This window comes from Sturnus vulgaris, chromosome 4, assembly GCF_052056855.1.
Source record: "Sturnus vulgaris isolate bStuVul1 chromosome 4, bStuVul1.hap1, whole genome shotgun sequence".
In the NCBI taxonomy this organism is placed as follows: domain Eukaryota; kingdom Metazoa; phylum Chordata; class Aves; order Passeriformes; family Sturnidae; genus Sturnus; species Sturnus vulgaris.
The window spans coordinates 8009080-8020993 of record NC_142246.1 but is presented as its reverse complement, the minus strand read 5'-3'; the positions used below and the strand labels follow the sequence as shown (position 1 = coordinate 8020993).

At 41.3% G+C, this 11914-nt stretch overlaps 1 protein-coding gene across 1 annotated transcript; it reads right to left on the bottom strand.

The window, feature by feature from the left end:
- Positions 1-303: 303 nt before the first annotated feature.
- Positions 304-9374, bottom strand: LOC106865287 (uncharacterized). The gene is made up of 4 exons (XM_014895237.2): positions 9118-9374; positions 6939-7081; positions 5140-5228; positions 304-997 (listed from the first exon to the last, which is right to left on the bottom strand). The coding sequence occupies exons 1-4, from the start codon at positions 9357-9359 to the stop codon at positions 926-928; spliced, it is 546 nt and encodes a 181-aa protein (XP_014750723.2). The 5' UTR covers positions 9360-9374; the 3' UTR covers positions 304-925.
- Between the last annotated feature and the right edge of the window lie 2540 nt (positions 9375-11914).

The following is an 11914-nucleotide window of genomic DNA, read 5'->3' as shown; positions in this document are numbered from 1 at the left end:
ATGACGGAAAACCAAAACATTTGGAGTTCAGTCCATCACAGGATGGACCAAATATATGTGACCTAATCACTGTGTTTCACGTGAAGCAAAATAAGGCAGTCTCATAAAGAAACTTCTTGGCACTGCACAGAGCTGTCCTTCAATGTGATGCTGAGCAGTTGCTGGTGGCAGCATTTGGTACAGCTGGAACTGGCCAGGCTGCCTAGTCCTACCCTGATTCTCCTTTTTATTCTATCCATTTGGCCTGCTAAAAATAAAGCTACTCAGAAATTCACTAGGTTAAGAATGGGGTGTCCAAGGAAGGAGGGGAAGAAACCAAACATTTTAATTAAAGAATATAATACTCTTCTGCAAGATAACAGAAGGCTCAGCACTGAGATATAAACTGTTTTGGTCCAAGAACAGCAGACATGAAACTTCTCATGACACACATCCCATTACAGCTGACAGAACTACAACATGCCTGAAAGTGGTCACAGCACAGACAGCAAACAGAAAGGACTTCATCATCTTTAATACACAGGCAAAGCCTACAGAGACCACAATGTCATATCTCGATGTAACTGGGTAAGTTGCCACAGACAAATGTTCATACTAGAGACAAAAAACAGCTCTAGGGCACTGTTCTCCAAAATTAGCTTGTGGGTTACACTTGGCAAATTCTGATTTAAAAATCAAAGTGATTACATTTTCCCCCCTAGTCTAAAATAAGTAACAGATTTACTGAATTGAGGCCTTACTGGCAATCCAGTAAAAAAAAAAAGAGGGTATTTTTTAAAAAATATACAGAACAGACAAATACATCAGACACAGGCCCCCAGTTTCATCAGTACTGCTTGTCATATGAACTCCATAAAGCTGTATTTTATACAGATTGATTTTAAAAACTGCTGGACAGGTGACTCTCCTCAGGGGTCTCCAGGATTCAGTTCAGTAGATTGGCAGCTACACAGTCGCACAGATTTCTCTTTTCCACCTGAAGAAGCAGAGTTTCTGTCTATAAGAGGGAGGCACAACATCAAAAACAAGTGTCAGCACTGTAAAAGTAATTAGCTCCCAAAGAAAAGTCCATTTTATTGTTATTCTATAATTTAGAACTAGTGGCATGAGGTGAATTTTGGGTTGAAAGTCAGATTTATTGGTAACTGCTCTGCAAAATGATTTTGCTTTTGTGGGATTAATTGGCATACCAACATATCACTACTTCCTGTGACGTGGAGAGAGTTATTTTTCTTTCTTACAATCTTATTTCATAAGCATAAGGTCAGAAGTTCATTAAAGGCTTAACTCCTCTCCCCACCACTCCCAAATCATGTCAGAAATTTTATTTTACTTAAAAACAGACTCAGAATTTAAAATCAGATTGTGACAGCCTGGATCCACCCTCAGTGGAGAAATTAACTTCTTTAACTTCTGTTTCTCTTTAACTTCCTCCTGATAATATGAAAATTCAGTAGTTACTGATAAAATGCTTTGGAGCCTAAAACAGACAAGAGGTGCTGAGCTGGACAGAGCCATCAAAATTCAAACACGGGATAAGATTCCTGGTTTCTTTAAGGAAGGGGGTCCCAAAGTGGTGAAAGCAGAGGTCTCTGGGTTGAACAGAGGCTCATCAATATCAGGAGATCCCTGTTGCCCACAGATCCCTGTTTCTGGAGAAACGAGGGTGGATTGGGAACTTCCAAGGGCTGGAGCTGGGCATGATCAGAAAAGTCTGCACCCTCCCAGCCTAGCTGTGTGAGAAAGGGTTGAGGACCAGGGAGGAGACAGCAGGGCTGCATAAGGAAATGTGGGAATCCTTCATCTCTAGCACATACACAGACACACACACACTCCCTTGTGTTTTCCTGGATTTTGGAACATTGGTGCTGCAGTAGATGCATGATGCAGCAGAGGTGTTTGACATCATATCTTCACCTCAGCTTGTCTGTCATGAGCTGAAGCTGTATCTGAAAATCAGCCTGATCCAAGAGAGAACTCCCCCCTTATTGTCATGGGACACAATAGCTGGGGGAAGTCCACTCACCAAATTAATCCCTACTGGTGTAACCAGCTACACATAAAGAAAAAAACCCCAACATTATGATGACTACTAGCTCTAAATGCAAATCAAACTCATCTTTAATCTGCCTGACTTGCAATTTTTGTATGAGATGGAGTTGCCACGTGTTTAAAGGCTGTGTTTTAAAAGCTGTGTTATCCATTGACCCACATCAGCTAAAGGCACTTAGAGCAGAGCTGGGCTGAAGCATCCTGCTCTGCACTTGCCTTCTTAGTGCAGGAAAAGCCATCTGCTGCTCAGGCTTTTTCCCCAGATGATAAATCTCAGGAAAAACCACAGCTCTGTGGTTTTATATTAAATCAGGTATCACTTTTGATTGTTTCAGCTGTCCTGCAAAACTGAAAAGATCTGATCAAGCTTTGCTAATCATTGAAAAGACACTCAATCACCACCTTCTCACCACCTCACTGAGATCATTTGCAATGGTTTGAATAAGGGAGGTTGACAGCATGCCAACATCTTTGGAGCTGAGCCCCAAGGCTGCTTACCATCTTATATATCTTTAATAACATTTTCAAGCCTTTCTTTTTATTTTCACACATATCTAGCTTACTGTGCTCTAAACAGTCTGAATAAGCACTGACAGTTTATAAAGCAATAAAGAACAGTGGTTATGGTGAGAGCAGCTCCCTCCCAGCAGCACAGAACCCCTTTTCCCAGTTCATGATCACATACAGCACTTTGGCTGAGTGGTGAACCACAGACAGCCCCAGAAAATATTGCCCAGAGCTAGTTCTCACTGCCAAAACAACCACTCTAGCCTGATCTGAGAGGCCAGCAGCAACAAAAAACTGTACAGAGAGGGGTAAATAGGTCTGGTATGTGTAAAGTCAGCCTGTCAGAAGTGCTCTGTGACCCTTCCCGTGCAGCCAGCCTGACAATTAGTGAGGGATCATCACACCAGTGTGGGCTACAAACACAGCTAGTATTTGTAGAATTTGCTAGAAAAGGAAGAAGATCCAGTCTATGGTCTTCATAAAAGTGTCTGTGACCTATACTAGAGTCAGTTTGCTTTGAGACACCATGTAGATCAACCCAGGGCCAAATGAAGTGTGAAAGCTCTTGAGCAGTATTTTTGTGCAATAAAATGATATATAGGCTTCTCCTTGACAGAACTGCAGGGTAAAATGTGCAGGAGGAATTAAATGAGAATTTCCTCTCTAAGCTTTTGGGAATCCCTCCCCCTCCAACACAGTTAGGAGCTGCTTAGTCATCATCTAACAATCTTGCCTGCAAACAAAGGAGAGTTTTTCAAGCAAATTAATGTCTCCAGTGGGAATATTAACAACGGGAATTGTATCTTCAGGGACAGGAATATTTGCCCCACAAAGCAGCAAAACAGACTAAAATAGTCAAATGTGAAATATATATGTGGCTGAAAGCAGTGGTCCTAAACCCCTCAGTTTGCATTAAATTGTGCCGCAGCTGAATAATAAAAGGAAGAATTAAAATACCCTACAAGGCAGTTCCAAGAAGTCTTCAACTATTAAATAGTTCCATGTCTTTTGAGGATTTAGGCAGAATTCCTAGCTTAATGACTGGAAGAGGCCTGTTCTCGTCATGGGGAACTGAAGGATTTCAATATGAATTCAATTATTTAGATTTTAATGTGATAAGGAAGTGATAGGTTTGTTTTCATGGGAATATATCACATTTTCAGGCTTGCTATCAAATCTACAAGTGTGAAATAATAGGACATTCATTTCAACTGACTTTTTTGTCTGCTCATTTTATCTCTTTGGCTTTTATTTCTTAAAAAGTACTAAAACACAGTTGCTATCTTCGGGGTTCTTATTGCTACTTCTGTTTGGGATATCTCTGTTTATTATATAAAGATTTTCTCTTGGTCTGCAAGCTGAAGGTTTCATAAAGGTCACTGCCATAGCCAGAGACCCAGAAAAACTTTAAGAGATATTGCATCAATATGTAGAAATTCTGATGAAAAGTTCAAAGGTTTGTACAAGGAAGAGGTGCTAGAATGACTTTACAGCACAATCTGAACATCTTGTTTGGGCTGTATAAAGTGCTCAGCAGATTCATTAGCAAGATTTCTTCATGAAACGCAAAATATATTTGACCTGTTATTATTGAACAGATTTTGTTTAGCTGTAAATGTGCTACATACCAATCTGGTTCTGCTGGAATGTTTGTTTATTTTTTGTGGTAAGTCACAATCCAAGGCATCTTCATTTATGCACTTGTATTTTCACCTAAACATCGAAGACCCTGCTTGAATTAACCTCAAACCATTTCTCAAAGACAACAGTTCACAAGCTTTGACCTGTGAACAACCTTGCCAATAGATTAGAAAAGCAGAAAAGTTTCAGTGCCTTCTGTTGAACAATCTGTGCAGGAGTGTATCTATAGCACTGCAGCTAAAGGGTACACGGGAGGTGGGGACACAGCCACCCTCCTGGGACAGCACCATCTGACAGCAGCTGGGACACAGGTAGGCACAGATTGCAGCTTGCAGCAGCCAGACACAGATTCAGCATCCCCACAGAAGGAAGGTACCAACCCTGGCAGATTCTGCACACTGACTGCAAGCCAAACAAGTTTCATTCCCTATGCTGTTCTACTTTGGGGCATTGTTCATCATTACGAAATCAGAGAAATGTAAAAACTCTTCATGGATGATGTCTCCTCTCTTAGCTTCTCCCCAGGGGTAAAAGCATGTGCAGGCGAGTCTTTTATTTTAGTAGGATTTTTGTTTGAGCTGGCTCTTTCCTTTTGAGTACTAAATATAAATGATACTCACACCTTACTCCCCCTGACATAAAAACAAAGATGTGTGCTCAGCATTTGGTGTGAGAAGAGCAGCACTAAGGGCTATAATTTGGCAAGAGAAGGATAGTCAGTTCACACTTTCATCTACTTCCTATTGTCCCCGATACTCCAAAGCAGAAGCATTCCACAGATTATTGCACAGAGAGGTGAAATGTAATTAATCAGCCTCACCCTAGAGCACAAGATGGTACAGTTCACCAAGTGTGCAAAATCCATCCACCTTATCTACTTTTATCCACAGAATTTTATTTTATACTGAGGAGAAAAGAAGACATTTAATATTTCCTTACCCTTGTGTCTAGATTATAGGCAGTCTTCTTTAAATCCTGCAGAGCTCTCTGCATGAACTCAAAGGCATGGCAATCAACACAAGGGCGGCCTAGGAGAGCATTTCATAGAGAATCATGACTATATGGCATGAAGAATTAACTAGAAAGATTAGACAGTGATTTTGGTTACCAGAAAGAGCTACAGAAAAGAGTCCACATAGTGAGTACTGATATAGATGCTCCTGAACAACCCAGGTAATTGTAATTGGATCACTATGATGGTCCACTCATCTCTCAATTATAAAATAATTACTTCAAGTTTACATTAATATTTTTCTTCCTGCCGCATTGCTGTTCCACTTTTCCTTCCACAGCTCATTGTATGGAAACATTAAACCCTTAACTTGAACCTTTCATTTTGCTCCACTAACCCTGGGCACATCAACCTTATCTTCATATCTTTCAGAAATAATGTCTGAAAGCATGAATCTTTTCTCCAGAAAAATCTCGTCTCCTAATCTAACAAATGTGAGCTCTAAATAGAAAACTGATGGAATAAAACTGACTACAATATCATAAAGACAGACCAGCCTCTAACTTTGAATATTGTACAGCTTTGCCCAAACAACTGCCCTGTTATTAGTGGGCATTGCTGATAAGCAGAACTGCAATCTGCATTTATTGGAGTGTTTAAGAGATTGTTCCCAGATTGAGACACTCAGACTGAAGCCCCAAGGTTTCTTTGCCTTGATCACCCTGTAACACAGATCTGTGCCCTAACAGACAGCAGTTCTGACACACAGCAAATACAGATAGAGCAGAACATCTTTAACTCATGAGGCCCTACAAAAGCTCTCATTTCCTTCTTGGTGCCTGTGCCTGGCTGACAACTTCACCAGAAATACTGCACAAGTGAGAAATTCTGAGCTCAGGTTTAGTTTGCTCTTTGGGGCCTGGTGTGAACAAAAGGATGAAATCTAGACCATATTGGAAAATCCTGCTGTGTCTGTGTGTTGTGTGTAAGCCCATTTTGCAAACACTTGATGTTGGACTGTACATGCCTCTGACACTGGAGAATAAGCTTCCAGCTCACTATCTGAGTGCTAACCAGCAACCAGGAATTCTGCCTGCTGGAGAAAGGGAGCCTGCCAAATTCTTTAACTGGCTAAGAAAAAAAAGAAAAAGATACAAACCCCCCACATTAAATAATATTAAAGACCTGCTCCACCATTATTGTACCATCACTCAACTTCAGGGTTACTATATTTACACTGGACAAAAGGATAGGGCAGAAGTTTTTCACATCAACAACTTGATGCAAGGACCTATCAAAATAAACTCAACACAGATCAGCAAAGGAGAATTAGGTGGTTAAAGGCCCCAAGATTAGGTGTTAACAAAATGCTTTCTTGGAATCTTCATTGTGAATTTTTTTAATAAAAATTCGTTACTTTAAAGCAGCAAACATTCCCAAGAGTAGAATATAACGAATAGTCAATGTCATTTGAAAAAGAGCAAGTCTCAGTAATGTCTCTGAAAAGCAAACACAGTGATTGCTGGCATAGAAAGGGCTACCACAATGGACAAAAGAAAAGGTGCAGAACAGTGGCAGATTTCAGGAGGCAGGAGACAAGGAGAAGAGAGTGAAGAGCTTTGGATGCAGGAGCAAAACAGCACAGGTAGGTTCTCAGGTTGGGGTTTTAAAACAATGTAGGCAAGACTTATCCAAAATAGTTTGAATTATTTAGGCAAACCTCAGAGTCCTGCAATATGAGAACTGCAGTGGGGGCTGTAGGAGAGGACTGCAGGGTGGTACATACTCTCAGCTGGTATGGCTGTTCCTGCTTCTTGGTCAGCTCTCACAGGCTCCGTGACAAGTAGTGCAACCACAAAAACGAAAGGAGCTGTAAGGATGGCTCTTCTCAGAAGGCAGGCTGCCAGCATCTTGGGAGTGGGTGCTTCTCTGCTTGTCAGGAGACATAAACAAGTTAGCGAGGAACACTACAGATACACTAGGGTTTTGTTACAAAGATGTTAATGTTCCTGATGGCTAAAGCATTGGCAGTCTTCCTCTGAAAGAAATCAAAATACCAGAAGGTCTAGGGCAGAGCGTACATAAAACTCTGGGAAAGAACATCCCTACACAAGATAAGAAGTCCCTAGAGTGTCCTTGGTTTCATTTGAAAGCCAGGATGCCAGCAGCTTTGCCTGGTCTGTTACTTTTTTCTAACTACACAGTCACAGACATGAATCTGGAGAGCTGGTTCACTGTTAGACTTTGAGATTACAGAGCTGGCTGAAACAGAACCTGGAAACACGGCCTTTGGCCTCTGCTTGTTTTACTGCATCATCTTTTCACAAGTATAAAACTAAAGCTAACCACTAGCATTGCCCAGCATGCTAATTATAACAACTCCTGTATGAAAGTATTTGAAGGAAAATACTTTTGTTAAACCTCCACAAATTCATAGGTAGAGTATCTAATGGTAAATGCATCAAAACTCTTTGACCTTCTGCTCCCTCTCCTAATCTGGGCTTCAGGCCATTATTTGCAGCCATCCATTTGTTCCTGAGCACCACCATGACCTGAGGTTGGTACAACCTGGTCCAGCAACAGTTTCCCCTCACATACAGGCAAGTTTTTTCTTAAGTTTCAAATTAAGTATTTTCTTGACCCAACAGGTAAACTGTTCAGAGTGAAAGGGACTGGCTCAAGTTGCAACTGCTTGGTAGAGATCTCAATCCAAGCTTCAAGGATTCTGGCACATTGCTAGAGAGGTCCTTAGCTCAGCCAAGTTTACCTTTCATTCCTGTACATCAAAATGGAATAAAGAAAGACTTAAATAAAGCTAAGTTATGGCAATACAATAAAATCCACATAAAAAATCCATTCAGCTAACTGTGGGAAAGCAGGACAACATTCTGCCTCTGTCTGATTTTCAAGTTGTTGCTTACTGAGCAAAAGATGTTGCATAAGAGCATTAGATCTACATGTACTGAATGCAAGAGTACAGCACACCCCAGAACAGATTGTATTTCACATTTAGAAAGGCAGTAGAGGGAGACAGGAGAGGGAAGGGTTTTCCCCATTTTGCCACAAACACAGAACAGAAAAAGACTGCTCTTCAGTACGTACAATCCATCTTTTCAGACACAGCTAAAGTGAAGCTGCAAGTTCTGCATGGACACTTGCAGCATGTACAAACCAGAAATTCACCCAGGGAAGGAGCAGCATTACACACATCCCCTTCCTGTGCACCTTGACCTAAACACAAGAGTAGGGAATGGTTCAGAAGCAAGAGAAAAACATGTACAAGTAGAGTCACAGATATATTTGAGCCCATGGCAACAAAAAGATAGGGTAATGCAATTTCTACACCCTCATATTGGGTTTCCTGTCCCACCCACTATTTACGTCTGATGTTATCCTTTTTCTTATTTCTACAATCCTGAAATAAAGGGACTAAAATCACTACAAGTGGCTTGGGTTTTCTGTTTTAATTAATGATGATTGCAATAAAAACAAGTACAATCAAAAATACCAGTCTTTGCAATAGGATGCAGCAGAGTGTTTCCAAGTAATAGCAAATTAGGATAACACCAGCCTCTTTTGGAAGTACCTGATGAAGAAGCCTCCTGGTCAGTAGGAGCAGAGGCTATTCTCATAGTTGACTATGAGTACTACAAAGGTTCAATAAAACAAAACAGATACATTGTTAAACTTTTTTTGGACACCTTACCCATCACCCACCCCAGATTCAGCTCAGCTTTTTATCTGAGCCCCACTGCAAATTAACTGCTTCTCGAGTGCAGCAATCATTTTAAATCACAGCTAACTCCTGCCTCTTAGTTATTTCATGGGAATTTGCAAGGAATAATGATGACAAGCTTCAAGGGTGGTCTCTCTGCAGTGCAACTGGGAACAGAGACAGATCTGTGCATTGACTTCTACAAAAGAGAAAAGTCACCCCCTTTAACAAAGGAAAAAAATATCAGTACCTGATCTTTCTCTTGTCTTTGTGATGGTTTCTTTGAAATGGCCGCTGCAAACTGCTAAGAGAACAAGTGCAGCATTTCTGAGCATGTGCACTGTCTCTTTTTAACCTTCTCTGAAAGAGGTTATTACTATGGGGAGATTTCTGCCATGGCAACAATGCAGAGCACTGCAGCACGCAGCGCAGATTTAAAGAGGCACAGCCTGTGTCTCCCAGGTCTGGGGAAGGATGTTCCTGCTCTGACATGCAAGATCCAGCACTGACTCACCTGCTCTGGGTAAGGTTTTTAAAGCCAGGCCATTTGATAAATTTCTCTGTAAGTCTGCTGAATGGTTTTCCTGAAGTCTGAGCAGCTGGATGTGGTGCCTGGTTCAAGCAACTTGCTTGTCTAGAGCCTGGAAATAGCCATGACAAACTACAGCTGTTTTATGGGAAATGAGGATGGACCAGGGATTGCACTCAGGAATTGTTCAGTGCACTGCCTGCCATTTGAGTTGCTCTGAGTTATAGGGGTCATAAGCATTCATGCCTGCTTCCCCAGGTGTTTCTGTGCTTCCAGTCCCAGGGCTGCCCAGAGCAGCTTCAGCCACTAAAACTCTGAGTGGGAGCTTGATCCCAGACTCAGAACCTCTCTTTTCCAGCCTCCGCTTCTACCCCACTTCAGTGCCCTATGAGCTGCACTCCAGGATAACACCGACTGCACTTGTTCTGCATGCAATAATGCAGTGGAATACAGATGATTAAAGTGATTTGTCAAATCAAAACTAAATTCAGGGATTACATCACCCTCCAAAAACCACATCTCCCATAACAAATTAGACACTAGCAGTGCTAGTTTCAGAGAGAATGAACCCAGGTGAGGATAGGCACTGCACTGAGGAATGTGCACAGACTTTCAAAAGGACTGTGCACTTGTTTGCTTTAACTGGTTCAGAGGACACTCAATCTTCAATGATTTCATGGTGAAAATTGAGGGCATTCTGTGCCCAGGAAGGTCAGGCACACAACCTTTTTTTTCATGAGCACGAACTCCTTCTCAGAATTATGACTGAATTTCTGGCTAATATTTTTCTTTTCAATTTGCTCTATAACCTCTCTCCTGTACCACCCTAGAGGAATGGTTTGCTCCCATTAATTCGGGTAAGTAAGTAAGAAGCTCAAATTTCAGCTTGTTCATTGTGTAACTATGTTGCTGTATGAAGTTACAGCATCCATGAGGAGAGTCAAGAGGAGATTAATTATAGTACTGCTATCCTTATACATCACAAAAACAGAAAGCAGGGGAAAATAACTTTTAGAGACTGTTCTTTTGGTAAAAGAAGATTTAGCATTGCGGAGATAAGCATTTGGTCTGATTTAGTATCTACCTATACATAAATTACAAATGCAAAACTTTGCTCATGATCACTCTCCACCTTCTAATCTCACACCTTGGCCTGTCTTCCTGATAAACAACATAAATATTCATGTAGACACAGACACACACACCACCTGCCCTCCTCTCTATACATATGCCTTTTCTTAGCCTGATCATTCCCAGCAAATCTGTTCTCCTGAATCCTGTCCTTTCTCTTTCACAACAGTAACACCAAGCAGCCAGTCCTGGTACCTTGGGTGTTATCACTGATTAATTATTCTAGACCCATGCAATGGGCTTCCAATTCCAGTAAATAAACTTTAAAACATCTATTTCTGCCATTCAGATGCTAAATTGCTTATTCTAAGCATCCCATACCAAGTATTGCAATGTCTCTTCTTTGGCCTTGTCTTGTCTTTATGCTTCAAAGAACAACTTCCATTCAGAGTTTTAAACGCATTTCCTCTTTATTCACTGCTCTCCACTCTGCACTCTGTTAAGCACCAGTTTTTCTCTTCACTGAAGCTAAAATTTTCTGAAGTGGAAAATATCAGTTCACCAAGGAGGAGGTCTTCCGTATAGGAGTTAGACATTCAATTTCAGGATATTTTTCATAGAACCATAGAATGTCTGAGTTTAAAGGAACCCACAACAATCATCAAAGTCAATCGCCTGGCCCTGCACAGGACCATCCCCGAGAGTCACACCATGGGCCTGAGAGCATTGTCCAAACACACTTTGAACTCTGTCAGGCTGGTGACCATTTCCATAGGAAGCCTGTTCCACTGCCCAGCCACCCTCTGGGTGAAAAACCTTTTCCTAATATCCAGCCTAAACCTCTCCTGACTCAGCTTCATGCTGAGCTTCTGATTTTCTGGCTTTCTGGCTTTTCTGAGCTTTCTGGCTTTCTGATTCAGAATTATTTGTTTTCTCAAACTAAGCTTAACACAATAAAATACATTGCATAGTCTGTTCATGGTATTGCAGAGTGGGAACAGCTCTCGTGTTAAAGATGTTGAGGCACAACCAACAAAACATTATAACCCCAACAAAACCTTTCCTTCTCTTATATCCCTCGTTCACAAAGCACAGGTCACAGAGATGCTAGCTCAAGGGCACTGAAAATTGGAAGTACAGACCAGGACTAGAACTATACAGCCCCTGCCCAGCACCCTCAGTGGTGATTTCACTGGTGTGTCCAAGGTTGCAGTGGTGCTTATAAGGCACCATGGGCTGAGTGTGAAAAGTGACATTTGTGTGATAGCTGGTACAGCTTGACTCCCCAGCTGCCCTTGGGATCATTCATGAGGAAAGCAGAGAGAATTTATAGCATCTTTTCTATAATGAAGCTGAACACAATGGTTTGTTGTTTTATTTTTTAAGATCTCCACCAGCTAAGAAACATCAAAGCACTATTACTGAGATTCATTTTTTCATCTAGATA